Genomic DNA, 14,720 nt, shown 5'->3' on the forward strand with positions numbered 1-14,720 from the left:
CACCTGGAGCACCAGGCCACCCACAGCATCACATCACCTGGAGCACCAGGCCACCCACAGCATCACATCACCTGGAGCACCAGGCCACCCACAGCATCACATCACCTGGAGCACCAGGCCACCCGGAGCATCACGCCACCTGGAGCACCAGGCCACCTGGAGCATCACGCCATCTGGAGCACCGCACCACCCAGAGCACTGCATCACCCAGAGTGCCACACCGCCTGCACCAGGCTTCCTAGAGCACCAGGTCACCTGGAGCAGCATAACGCCTAGAGTGCCAGGTCACCTAGAGCACCAGGCCACCTGGAGCACCAGGCCACCCAGAGCATTACACCACCCTGAGCGCCAGGCCACTCGAGCACTGAGCCATATGCTTGGGAATCCGATTTTATGGCAGAGCTATTTTTACATGTTTTAAAATGTTTTAAGTGGTGGTGGTTTATGGGATTGTACCCTGAGGCTTTGCAGTGTGGGGCATGGTTTAAAAATTGATTAAATAAATAAAATTCTGACACACCTGAGATGGGGAGAAGGCCAGGCTGGCTCTGCCTCCTATTGGGATAGAATTTACAAAATCTGTTCCTAGGTTTGTTTTTGCTCCAGGGAGAAGGAAGGCATTTTTAACAACAATGAAAACAAAAAAACAGTTGCTCCCTAGAATCACTTTACATTGGACGGGACCCAGTTTGTGTGCTGACGACAGTCACTGTGTGCACAAACTGTCATCCTCATCACCTCTCTGAGCAGTGGAAGGTCAGGGTCAGGCTCTGGAAAACCCAGATTTGGAGGGTCACTCAAAATAGCCAAAATTGGCCCCAGGCACAGTGGCTCACGCCTGTAATCCCAGCACGTTGGGAGGCCGAGGTGGACGGATCACTTGAGGTCAGGAGTTCAAGACCAACCTGGCCAACGTGGTGAAACTAAAAATACAGAAATTAGCATGGTGGCATGCGCCTGTAATCCCAGCTACTCATGAGGCGAAGGCAGGAGAATCGCTTGAACTCAGGAGGCAGAGGTTGCAGTGAACTGAGATCGCACCATTGTACTCCAGCCTGGGCAACAGAGTGCGGCTCCATCTCAAAAACAAAAACAAAAAAGACCCACCAAAATTGCTCTGAAATAATTTGGAAGAAAATGATTTAGTTGAATACATGTTTGATAAAAGAAATAATATGAAAACACTGAACCAGCTAGAAGGTATTTTGGAGATTTTTAGGCTGTTTTCATCACAGATGGACCTGTTTTGTAGGAGGAAGGCACTTTGTTCTCTTCTGAAGTGGAGGTGACCAGGGTATTCCAGGTGCTGACTAGAAACACATGGCCCTCCCACACCAAGGGCAGCCATTTCTCAGGGCTGATGGCAGGAGGGCAGGGCTGGGCAGGGGGACCCAGGACGGTGGGTGCCACTCACCGAGGGCAGGTCTTCTCAGGGATGCTCCTTGGAAAATGAGCTCTGCCAATCGGTCCATCCTGGAAGTACCATATCTTGATATCCTCCTTTAAGAGCTGCCTGGTAGAGATAAATCTATTGAAAGTTCTGAGAAGTCTGGCAGTTGAGAGAACTTGTCTCACTTTTTTTTTTTTTTAATGCATCATTTTCAAACTTGTTTAACCAAAGAACTTTATTTTTCCTTCTGGAAAATGCTGCATATGTGAAATTTTCAGTATTTATCCTCTCTCCCAAAGTGTGAAATCTCCATTTTCTATTTCTAGGTAATACAACCAGCAAGACTTTTGCATGATCACTTGTTTGTAACGTCACATAGGTTTGAGTCCTTTTGTCTCTTATGTTGCCATCGTCCTGTAAATCAAGGCATCAATACTTGTAGTGAAAAATTAATTTCTTTAATCCTTGCTTCAAGGTCTACAGATAAAGTTCTGATGACTCATTTGAGGCCCGTAGGCCACAGGTTGGCCAACCCAGGCAGGCTGCAGCTTCCTCGTGGGGTCTAACTAGATGGAGTATCTTCCTAGGTCTTGTATACGCTCCCTGTATTCATCTGTTCTCACACTGCTAATAAAGACATACTTGAGACCGGGTAATTTATAAAGGAAGGAGGTTTAATGGACTCACAGTTCCACATGGCTGGGGAGGCCTCACAATCAGAGTGGAAGGCAAAGGAGAAGCAAAGTCACGTCTTACATGGTGGCAGGCAAGAGAGCGTGTGCGGGGAACCTCCCATGTGTAAAACCACCAGATCTCATGAGACTTACTCACTACCACAAGAACAGAATGGGAGAAATTGCCCCCATGATTCAGTTCTCTCCCCTGGGTCCCACCCTTAACACCTGAGGAATTATTACAATTCCAGGTGAGATTTGGGTGGGGACACAACCAAACCCTATCACTCCCCTTCCTCGTGACTGTCCGGAAGCTTGCAGTCACCCTACAAGTGACACCGGACTTTGCACAGCTCAGAGCCAAGTGGGAAGGGACGTTCCCCGGAGTGTCCAACCTGGAGACTGGCAGGACCGCCGCTCCCCACCCCACCCAGTTCCTCCCTCACACCATTCCTAAGACCGCAGCGTCCCCCTTTTGTGTTGTAAGCCTCTGTTCTTTGTCAGCACCCACTTATCAAGCTTAAGCTCTCATTACACTTATCTGTGCTGAAAATTGGCTATTATCACCACGTAAACTCCTCCTAATTGTAAGAAATACTTCCTTAGCAAACCGCGGGGACCGCTTTCCTTGTTATCGCAACAGAGCAGACGGTACACAGTTGCTTCTCCAGGCTGAACCCCCTTGTTTCCTTTGCTTCTGGCGGCTGCAGGGGTGAGCAAGGTAGTGACTGTGGAAGTGAGAGGGAACTGGCAGCGCTGGCTGAAGGTGCGGGACCTCACCAAGGGGGTGACCTATTTCTTCCGTGTCCAAGCGCGGACCATCACCTACGGGCCCGAGCTCCAAGCCAACGTCACAGCCGGGCCAGCCGAGGGTAAGTGGGACTCCAGGGGCAGACGATGTCAATTGCAACCTTAGCCTCCCGTCTCCTGCTTCACCGAGCTGGGATCCGTCGACATGCTCAGCAAGGAGATGCAGGTGGCCGAGAGCTGGCATCAAATCGGTGATGTCTGGGGAACATGGACATCTTCAAAAGCACATGTCAACATGGACTTTGCAGGTGGACTTGTTACATCCATGAGCAAATTCTTAAATATTCAGCATGTAAAGTTTTAGTTTTTTTTTTTTCCTTTGGAGAACTCTTAAGAGAAAAATAACTGAATTTGGCATTTGAAATAAATCAGAACATTTTAAAGTTTTCCAGGTCATGGGGAAGAAGCATGTAACTTCCTGCTTACCCAACTGTTCTGCCCTTTGTTTAAAGACAAGAAGGCGTGGGCGGCAGAACTGGTGTTCAGGGAGTGCCGCTTAGTCCCGGGCACAGTGTGGGGCGCCCTGCATGCGCCAGCTCTTTCATGCCCTCTTCAGGTTTTTTTGTTGTTGTTGTTGTTTGTTTTTTGAAACAGGGCCTCACTCTGTCACCCAGGCTGGAGTGCAGTGGCATGATCACGGCTCACTGCAGCCTCAACCTCCGCGGGCTCAAGTGATCCTCCTGCCTCAGCCTCCCGAGTAACTGGGCTACAGGCGTGCATAACCACACCTGGCTAATTTTTTTGTATCTTGTAGAGACAGGTTTTCGCCATGTTGCCCAGGCTGGTCTCAAACTCCTAGGCTCAAGTGATCCACCTGTCTCAGCCTCCCAAACTGCCGGGATTACAGGCGTGAGCCACCACGCCTGGCCTTGCCTCCCTGTTTTTAACATGAAAAACCATGGCTGTGTGAGGCAAAGTAACCTGCCCAGACACTCTGCAGCCTCGACCAGTCTGACCCCCACTGTGAAATCTTACACAGTGGGATGTGAGCCCCCCGGAGCTGATGCCTCATCTCTCTTTTCTTTATCCCGCAGGGTCCCCAGGCTCGCCTAGAGATGTCCTGGTCACCAAGTCTGCCTCTGAACTGACACTGCAGTGGACTGAGGGACACTCCGGCGACACACCCACCACAGGCTACGTCATCGAGGCCCGGCCCTCAGGTAGGGTGGCAGGCCCCACAAACGGGGTCTCAGCCCAGCTGACGGCGATGCTTCTAAGACTGTGGCTGGGGCTTCCATCCCTTTCTCTTTCAGCATTTCCCCCAACAAAGCTGAGACCAACAGGGCAGTTTTGCTGAAAGATGTTCATGGCTCACTCAACTCCCCCCAGTTTTCATAGTCACAACGATGCCGTTCACCTTAAGGGCATTGGATTTGGGATGTTTTAGCCCCAGGACACTTACCTAGAATGATAATGGTTATTCCTAGAAACAGGTGAATGAGAACATAGGGACATTAAAAGGCATATTTTGAACTCATCCGTGAGTGTTTTCAGGGACCCATGTCAGGGTTCTAAATGTTTGCAGCCGAGATGGAAAGCGTCGTGCTTGTTTCTGATGATACGAAGATTCTTATTAATAGCGAAAGCGACACGTCATTTGCTTCTTTTTTTTAGGCTTCCGAAAATGAGGTCTAAGCTCCATTTCCAGCCCTATTCACCAGCAGAATTTGTTTCACCCTTCCTTCCATTTGCCTTTAATAACTGAGGATGGGCATTATTGGGAAATGAGTTTCTGATCGGGTGCGTTGGATATGACTGCTGGGAGCTAGAGGGTATCACCTAACATGGAGAGCACGGACCAGCTCCAATATGACCTTCAGATGGTTGCACAGTTAATCATGAACATCTGAGCGTGAAAACATGTGATGTGTCAGGCACACTATTCAGGAAGCGAGCCATCAAACCCTGTCTGCCAGAGGGACCGTGGTGCTCGGAACTGCTTTAGTCTAATATTTAAAGAGGCTATTAGACCAAGAGGAAAGACCCCAAAGTTACCTCTGTCACTGTGTCAGCATACTGATTCCCTCCTCCCCCACCAAATTGCTTTCGAAAGATTATTAGTTACAAGTGCCTTCTAGAAACTTCTTTATTTTATTATTTATTATTATTTTTTTGAGACAGAGTCTCACTCTGTCCCCCAGGCTGGAGTGCAATGGCGCAATCTCAGCTCCCTGCAACCTCCACCTCCCGGGTTCAAGCAATTCTCCTGCCTCAGCCTCCCGAGTAGCTGGGACTACAAGCACCCACCATCATGCCCGGCTAATTTTTATATTTTTCGTAGAGAAGGGGTTTCACCGTATTGGCGAGGCTAGTCTCAAACTCCTGACCTCAAGTGATCTACCCGCCTCGGCCTCCCAAAGTGATGGGATTACAGGCCTGAGCCACCACACCTGGCCTCCTTCTAGAAACTTCTAAGGAGAAATTTATTGCCTAAGTGCGAAAAAGCCAAAGGCAATATGAACATTTCTTTGACCCAAGAACTCGGAAATCCAGACGTGCTGCCCTGGGGGACCCTGAGAGTGTCTTCTGTGCAGGGCGTCTGTCCTGTTGTGGAAACAGAGGGTCCTGAGTTGGTAAAGGATGTGAGTTGAGCAGTGGTCACTGCTGTAAAAGCCCATGGCCCCTCGCACAGCCAGCTGGCCCTTTACTAATGACTTTGATTCAAGAACACTTTTAGAGATTAACAGGAGCTGAGATGTGTGGGGTCTGGGGCCAAATTGAGGCTTTGTGGTGGCCAAGAGGGAGGGGGCCGCTGACAGGGAGCAGCCCAGACTTAAGAAACCACTTCAGACACTTTCCTCCCCATATCCAGGGAAAGCACTGATTTCTTCATCAACTCTTCCAGCCTGGGTGACAGAGCAAGACTCCGTCTCAAAAAAAAAAAAAAAAGGCCGGGCATGATGGCTCATGCCTGTAATCCCAGTACTTTGGGAGGCCGAGGCGGGTGGATCATGAGGTCAGGAGATCGAGACCATCCTGGCTAAATGGTGAAACCCCGTCTCTACCAGAAATACAAAAAAAAAAAATTAGCCAGGCATGGTGGCGGGTGCCTGTAGTCCCAGCTACTCGGGAGGCTGAGGCAAGAGAATGGCGTGAACCTGGGAGGTGGAGCTTGCAGTGAACCAAGATGGTGCTACCTCACTCCAGCCTGGGCAATAGAGCAAGACTCCGTCTCCAAAAAAGAAGTTTCTAGAAGACACCTTGTAACTAATAATCTTTCAAAAGCAATTTGGTCGGGGAGGAGGGAACCAGTGCCCTGACACAGTGACAGATGTAACAAATAGAATTCAGGAGATCCAGGGGTTCACAAATAGAATTCAGGAGATCCGTGAGCTTGGATGGGGGAAAATACACATTTTCTTTTCACTGATCTCTAACTGGAATTTGGCATTTCCTTTAACTATGGATGCAGGCCCATTCATTACCCAGGGCTGCCATAGCAAAGTCCCACCAACTAGGTGGCCTCCACAACAGACATGGGTTGTCTCATGGTTTTGGAGGCTGGAAGCCCACAGTCAAGGTGGCGGCAGGGCGGGCTCCTCCTGAGGCTGTGAGGGAGAATCTGTTTCCTGGAACCTCCCCCCCAGCTTCTGGTGGTTATGGGCCATCCTGGGTGATCCGGGGCTGACAGGTGATTCACCCACTTCTGCCTTCATCTTCCCATGGTGATCTGCCTGTACGTGTGTCTGCGTCTCGGTTTTATGTTTTATGAGGATGCCAGTCACACTAGCCTGGGAACCCACCTACTCCAGCAGGACTTCATCCTAACTAATGACATCCGCAACTACCCTATTTCCAAATAAGCTCATTCGGAGGTACTGGGGGTTAGGACTTCAACATATGAATTTGCAGTGGGGGGCAGGGACATAATTCTATGCATAAGATAGCTAAGAGACCACATAACTCATAGCAGGACCTGTGACACTTCCAGCAATACTTTCATATGACCTCCCAGCCATTGCAGATATTTCACGACGCTGTTTGGACGTGTCCTTACGTTGAAATCACAGTCATTTGTAGACTCTCTGCTGGACCTTGTCGGCCAATGAGTCCATGAAGCGTAGACTTTTGAGTTGCACTGGGATAACGGTGGCCGCAGGTCACCAAAATCCAGCTCTTCACGTGTCTTCCAAGGAACCACGTCACCAAACAAGTTAGTGCAGAGAAAACCACCCATAATCCTTGCCTCCAGCATTACCTGGAGTTAAGGGTTCCCAGGAACCTGCAGGTGCCTCCAGGTGATCGTAGGCATTACCAGTTGTGTGACTCTGTTCTCACATCGCCATAAAGAAATGTCTGAGACTGAGTAATTTACAAAGAAAAAAAGTTTGGTTGGCTCACGGTTCTGCAGGCTGCACAGGAAACATGGTGGCTCTGCTTCTGGGGAGGCCCCAGGAAGCTTCCAACCATGGCAGAAAGCGAACAGGGAGCCGGCATGCCACATGGCTGGGGCAGGAGGAAGAGAGTGAGTGGGGAGGTGCCACACACTTTTAAACAACCAGGTCTCATGAGAACACACTTTTAAACAACCAGGTCTCACTCCCTATTGTGAGAACAGCACCAAAGGCGTGGTCCTAAAACCATTCATGAGAAACCCACCCCAGTGATCCAGGCACCTCCCACCAGGCCCCTCCCCCAACTCCGGGGATGACAATTCGACTTGAGATTTGGGTGGGGACGCAGAGCCAAACCGTATCACCAGTAGAATTGGTTTCCTTTCCGATTTTACTTTATGTGTCTACAACCATTCTGAGAAAGTGTCCTTGAGCCAACAGATCACCACAGGGACCCATGGCGCCGAGAGCAGATAAAGACGCCTGTAATCGCAGCACTTTGGGAAGCCGAGGTGGGCAGATCACTTGAGGTCAGGAGTTCCAGTCCAGCCTGACCAACATGGAGAAACCCCATCTCTACTGAAAATAGAAAAAAAAAATTAGCCTGGTGTGGTGGCACGCACCTATAGTCCCAGCTACTCGGGAAGCTGAGGCAGGAGAATTGCTTGAACCCAGAAGGCAGAGGTTGCAGTGAGCTGAGATCACGCCACTGCACTCCAGCCTGGGCAACAGAGCAAGACTCTATCTCAAAAAAAAAAAAAAAAAACACCTGTACCAGAAAACCACGGAAGGGTCTGGCTACGAAACTTCCTCCTCCCTGAGTGCCTGCCTCCTTGACTAGAGATTATGGATCCCAGCAGACGGGTGACTGTCACAGGGCCACAGAAGGAGGCATTCTGGATTTCAACTGCATCACTGCCCGTGTCCCAGCTGTGAGGTCGAAGCACAGTTTTGCAGGATGTTACCACTGGGGGACATTGGGTAAAGGATGCCCAGACTTGCTCTCCGTTGTTTCTTACACCCACTTGGGACTCTTCAACTATCTCAAAATGATTTGTTTAGCTTAAGGTAATCATTTAAAAAGCCACGGTGTCCATCCTCCCCAGCCTGCTCGGCCAAGCACACCAATGTATCTTTGAGCACTCTGGTGCAGGAGACCAGCCTGTGGGATGGGGCACCAGCCAGACACGGGTGCCTGGGCTCAGCCTCTTAACGCTGTGAACACGTCTCGGCATTTTCCAGGCAGCGATAAGGCATTGGTTCTCAGGCTTGCCGAGGGAGGCCTTGACCTTCTCCTCAGGTTCTCATATGCTGCTCTGCCTGCCGTCACGAAGGCAACAGGATCCCTGTTGGTTACTGGGGCAGCCCAGGGAACCTGGCAGGCCGTGCGGATAAGAAGCAATTGGCTTGTCGGTGAGGGCTTCACACTCGGCCCACGCCTGGGAGCGTGGAGAAGCTTCTGAAGTCAGCTGAGTCTGAGCTCAGCAGGGTTGGGCCAGAGTGTGGAAACTGACCCACGGGGGACCAAGGCGTGACAACAGACTTAACAAGAAGACGCCTGCTTTTTCGGCGAGGGCTGAAGACCCTGCACTTAATTCTGCTTGGCTGCTCGACATTCGAAAACAGGTCACCAACGATCTTCCCTTTTGGGTCATGAAGGGAACCCAAGCGGGCTGCGGGACCCGTGGTCTTTCGTGGGAAGTTGAGAAAGACGCCCCCTGCCTTCTATGACTAAGGCCAGCAGCAGCTCAGGCAAATGAAACGCTTTATGGATTGTCAATATTTAAACACCTTGCCGGTACCTGAGGGCTTTGGATCTCAGCTGTCATCCATTACAGGCTGCATTACACGGAACATTAAATGCTGTGTCATCTCATTTTCCCACCGAAGCTCCCTAGTAAGACGTTCTCCAGGCGGGGTGTGGTTTGCTCCAGGTGCAATGAATGGGCCCCGTTTTGTATTGGGAGAGGCCACACAAGGGCCCTCACTGCTGGGTATCTGGGACATGGGCACTCAGTGCCAGGCAGCCCCTCTGGCCCAGGTGGTCGTCTCGGCCTGATGTCTATCCAGCTGAGTCTCTACCTTGCCCCTGGGAGACAAGACACTCATCAGCTTCATTGCTTTGCAGAGGGCGGCCAGCGGGCCTGGGCAGCCCGGGCAGATGGCAGTGGAACGTCCTGCCCTCCCATCCTCATCCTTCCTTCCACCCCTGCACATTCTACTGCATAGCCCCTGTTGCTGTGGCCATGTGGAGACACAACTGAACAGCAGCTAATGAAATTAGCACCAGGCTAGAGCACAGATCTCCTCTTATTCCTGGAGAGGGCGCTCCGCGAGTGTGAGCCCAAGGACACCGCCATCAGCTTCCGCCAGCACAGCCTGGCCGACACGTTCCTTTCTCTGGCTGTGCATAAGTTTCCTCCAAATTGGTGTTGCAAAGCTCCCTGGAAGGCCCTGGAAACTATGCACTAGGCATATGCAGATGATTTATTTACACAGATTATTCTAAGGCATTTTACTGTTTAGATCATGAAGTCTAATTTACATATTTACACAATAGACTGGAATGACACTAAAGGAACTATAAATATATTTTCCTCTCCAAAGCAGCCATGAAATACATATTTAGAAAGTACCCAATGCAGGCAGACATTGTATTGCCTTTTTTTTTTTTTTTCCTCAAATAATGTGTGTAGGCCAGAGATGAGGGCTGGCGGCTGGAGGACCAGTCCCGTGCCTGATGGAGACACCCCCCAGCTGGAGGCCTGGACCACTGTCCACTGGTAGGTCCCCCTGGGGGCTTCCCAGTTCCCTCCCCATTGATTTTGTTCAATCTCAGTCTTTGGCAACGGGGAGTTTTCAAGTGAATAAGGAAGAAAATCAGTATTTCTCTGAAGGTTTGACATCCATAGATGTTCCAAGTCAGCAGGTTCAGCAAGAGGGGCTGCCGCTGTGGCTCTGACGCCACAGTCCCCGAAGGCGCTGCTTGCCTTTCTCATAAGCGCATTTCTGACAGCTTGTCAGACCGGTTTCCCACTCTTTCCTGGGGTCAGCCCACAACACAGGCTGTCTTTCTTCCTCATCTTAACATGCAGTGCATTTTGCCTCCTGCCTTGAATGAGGATCCGATGGAAAGTAACTGTCTTTTTTTAAAATCAGATGTATTTAGACTCATGTTTAAGCCCCACCTGCTTCAGTAAAATTTCCAACCCGGATTGACCATTTATACAAAGAGAAATGGCAGTATTTAAGAAATAAACAACCGACAGGCTTGCATTTACTCTGAGCTGCAGGCTGACAGTCAAGTGGTTGGTTGTGTGAGTGCGTGGAACCAGAAATCTCGGGCGGTGAATGACAGTTTCATTCAGCATGGAGACCCTGTTTAATTGTCCATGAAATCAAACTTTTGTATTGGCATGACGTCGGCCCTAATACCTGCAGCACACAGCTCCGTTCTGGGCGTCGGAGGGATAAATTGAGTGCAGACCCTTGGACGTGCTGCGCTGGGCTCCGGATCAGTTCAGAAAAGAGGTGGTCATGTTTCCGGGTGTATTAGGACATTGTCTGGGAACAGATGTGCCTCCTACCCCTTGGGCGGGGGGAGATGCTGGCAGCAGAAGCTAACAGCTGACTCATTCTGTCGGCTGGGGACAAGCATGGATGGATAGCAGAACCTATTTTTACGGAAACGATTTCTTTCTTCAAGGACTTCAATATTAGCCCCTTACTTCCCTTGTTTAAGTGAACAAATCACACCATAAAAAATGAGGATGCGTAGTTTATATTCTTTAAAGAAAAGCCGCCTCAGTGGGGAGCTGAATGGGTTCTTGCTTTTTCTCACTCAGCCTTCCTTCTGAGGTGGACAGGATTGGAGGTTGTGGTGACAGTGTGGCTTCTTTAGGAGTATTTTGCAAAGTCCCTTTCTCAGTGGCTTCCCACTTTCTTAGTGGTATTTATCCAATGGTGTTTCAGTAACAAGAGTCCAGGAAGGTGTTCTTTCGGGCAGCCGGGAAGGAAAGACCAAGCACGACAGACAGGTGTGATTTGCAGTCACTCCACCACGAGGGCACCTCCTCCTTCCACAGACATCAAGTGGCAGGTCCAGCCCAGAGGTGGACGTTGCCCCACAGGAAGTTCAAAGCCTGGGCCTCAGCAGGGGGCTTGATGCCTGCATCAGTCATTTTGGGGGATCAGTGATCTGGGGGTGTGGCTTTTCAGGGGTCATAACAGTTCTCTTCCAGCTGGGCACTGCTTTTCTTTTTTCTTTTTTTTTAAACAGAGTCTCGCTCTGTCACCCAGGCTGGACTGCAGTGGCGCAATCTCAGCTCCCTGCAACCTCCACCTCCCGGGATCAAGCGATTCTCCTGCCTCAGCCTCCTGAGTAGCTGGGAATGCAGGCACCTGCCACTGCGCCCAGCTAATTTTTGTATTTTTAGTAGAGACCGGGTTTCACCATGTTGGTCAGGCTGGTCTTGAACTCCTGACCTCGTGATCTGTCTACCTCAGTCTCCCAAAGTGCTGGGATTATAGGCATGAGCCACGGTGCCTGGCCCTTGCTTTTCCTGCAATGGCAACACAGCTCGTTCAGTGGGAAAGAGAAACCAGGCTGGCTCTTTTGGACATCCTAGAGGGCTGAGCCTAGCTTAGTGATTGACAAGCAACTGACTGTGTGCCCAGAATTGCCTTTAAAAGGGATGAGGCCCTGCTGTCCTCTCGAGTACTGATTGAGATGGAAATCCAGGCACTGGGGACTGTCCAGAGCATGGAAAAATCGGTTGCACAAATCTCATTTTTGCTAATAGTTCTGTAATGTTATTTTCCCCTAATTTGTAGAGATACTTTTCTCCATCATTGATTTATTGAGATATTTAACAGCATAATACAAATGAGAAAAATAATCCACAGTTGAGAAACAGAGTGGACGCCTTACCAGCTGCCAAATTTTTTTCTTACCCACTCGTGATCATGGTGTAAATATTAGTACGAGATAAGTAGCCTGGTGAATTATAGCTGGAGTGGAAAATATGCTAATCTGGGAAAGGCAGAATTAAGCATAATAAAAATGGGAGCATTTTCTTCTGTTAATGCAGAAGGAAATTCTCTCGGTATGACATTCCCCCTCCCCCCACATTTTTGAGTGTAAATGGATTGCTAAATAAATCGTTCTGTGTTAAGATTCTGTATCAATATTTTAAAATGTTATTATGAAAAATGCACACAATTCCTGGAGCTACGACAGAGTGCTTAAAATAAAATGTGGCCTTTAGGTGATGGTACAGGAAGGGAGAATCATTTTTTTTTTTCCTCAGGAGCAGGAAAGCATTACAGAAACATTAATGCAAAAGATATTCAGAGAATCCACTCCAGAGGTGTTCAGACCTTCTCAGAACAGTCTGAAGAAATCCTTCACTTTCTTAGTGCTTTAATTTCAATGGCTTTAAGCAACACCCAGTTTATAAGAGTCTGTATTTGATCTTTAGTGTCTATTACAACATAAATTTGTCTATCTTTTTAGAGGAAAAATACAATTCATTCAGTATTTAAAGCCCTTAAAATACTGACTTACTCATAGTAAGCAGTAAATAAAATAGTGGTGGTTATTATTTATTGAAAGCCTGCTGTACTAGGCCCTGAGAAAGGCCTTGGGATACAAAGAAGAATGGGGGGATTGGGGGTGGGAAGGATGGATGGATGGATGGAAGGAAAAATGGATGGATGATAGAAGGAAGGAAGGGTGGGGTGGTCAGATGGATGGGTAGGTGGCTGAGTGGGTGGCTGGTGGGTGAGTGGATGGATAGATGGATGGATGGAAGGAAGGAAGGAAGGGTGGGTGAGTGGATGGATGGATGGGTAGGTAGATGAGTGGGTGGGTGGATGGATGGATGGATGGATGAATGGATAGATGGATGGATAGGTGGATTGGTGAGTGGGTGGATGAACGGATGGGTGGGTGGATAAATGAATGGATGAAAGGAAGGAAGGAAGGAAGGATGGATGGATGGATGTATGGATGGATGGATGGGTGGCTAGAGGGAAGGGAAGAGAGGGCAGGGGAGGGGAGGGAAGGGGAGTGGAGGGCAGGGGAAAGGAAGAAGGGAGGGAGGGAAGGAAGGAAGGAAGATAGGTTATATGGATGAATGGAAGGAAGGAAGGAAAAATGGATGGATGGATGGATGGATGGATGGTGGATGAAGAGAAGGAAGGAAGAATGGATGGATAATGGATGGATGGATGGTTACATGGGAGGATGGATCATGGAAAGATGGATGGAAGGATGGATGGATAGATGATAGCTGGAGGGAAGGCAGGAAGAATGGAATGGATGAATGGTTACATGGATGGATGGGTGGCTGGATGATGCTAAGCCTGATGGTGTGAATAGGCAGGTCAATGTGCAGATGGGCTTTAGAAGCCCGTTGGTGGAAGCAGCCGTCCCTTCCTGGAATGTGGGGTGGGGTCGAGGTTGGCCTCAAAAAGATGAGTCTGAAGGGGCAAAAGGACTCTTGATTTTCCACCATCCCCTGTCCACTGGCTGTGGGTAGCTCTTTAGAACAGCAGTCAACAGCAGTCTCATCTGAGTCCCTGATGGAGGGCACAGGGCCTGACGAAAGAGTAGACAGCGTTTGTGGAGGAATAAAGGAGTGAGGCAGGGAAGGAGGGGGCAGCAGTTCCCCAGGCCAAGAGGAGGCCTGCGCAGAGTAAATGCAGAAGCCTTCCCTGACCGTTCTTAAGCCAAGCTCACATACGACAATGTAAACCACATACAACCAGCATAAACTACATACAGCCAGCAATCTGTGTGGGTCCCAGCATCCTAGGAGGAATAAGGTAGGCTTAGGCTCTGGCTTGCCACTCTGACACCATTAGTGGTGATGAGCGTCTTGGTGAGAAATGGCTGTAAGTGAGAATATTTAGAAATAATGGCCAGGCATAGTAGCTCATGCCTGTAATTCCAGCACTTTGGGAGGCCAAGGCGGGCAGATGGCTAGAGCCTGGGAGTTCGAGCCCAGCCTGGGCAACATACAGAGGCCCTGTCACTACAAAAAAAAAAAAATTAACAACTTAACCAGGCATGGTGGCATGCACTGTAGTCCCAGCTATTCAGGAGGCTGAGGCAGGAGGATCGCTTGGGTCCAGTAGTTCGAGGCTGCAGTGAGCTGTGATTGCACTACTGCACTCCAGCCTGTGTGGACAAAGGAAGGCCCTGTCTTAAAAACAAAAACAAAACAAAACAAAACAAAAAAACCAGAGAGGAAAGGAGGAAGGGAGGAAGAAGAAAGAAAGAGTGAGAGAGAAAGCAAGCAGAGAGGGAGGGAGGGAAGATCAGTATTATACTACTTTTCTGCCAGTGCAGAGATTTGTACCTTTAAAATCTCATTCACGTCTACTCCTCGTTAACCTGTGACTGTAAGGACTTAGTCGGTGCAAATTCTAAATCCTCTGCAAATACAGACCGATACAATAGCAGTTTTCTCCCTGTTTACTGTTGGGCTAATCCATCTGAGCATACCT

General features: G+C 49.3%; 1 protein-coding gene across 1 annotated transcript in view; it reads left to right on the forward strand.

Annotated features, from left to right (window-relative positions):
• The window catches only part of SDK1 (sidekick cell adhesion molecule 1), a gene marked incomplete at its 3' end in the record, with an annotated part of 662,329 nt that overhangs the window by 614,639 nt on the left and 32,970 nt on the right, over positions 1-14,720 (forward strand). Inside the window, exons 42-43 of the mRNA XM_011957004.1 lie at positions 2,775-2,936; positions 3,909-4,034. Of these exons, the coding sequence (XP_011812394.1) occupies positions 2,775-2,936; positions 3,909-4,034 (288 nt within the window). The remainder of the gene's footprint in view (positions 1-2,774; positions 2,937-3,908; positions 4,035-14,720) is intronic.

Source organism: Colobus angolensis, unplaced genomic scaffold (assembly GCF_000951035.1).
Source record: "Colobus angolensis palliatus isolate OR3802 unplaced genomic scaffold, Cang.pa_1.0 Scaffold43, whole genome shotgun sequence".
Lineage (NCBI taxonomy): Eukaryota > Metazoa > Chordata > Mammalia > Primates > Cercopithecidae > Colobus > Colobus angolensis.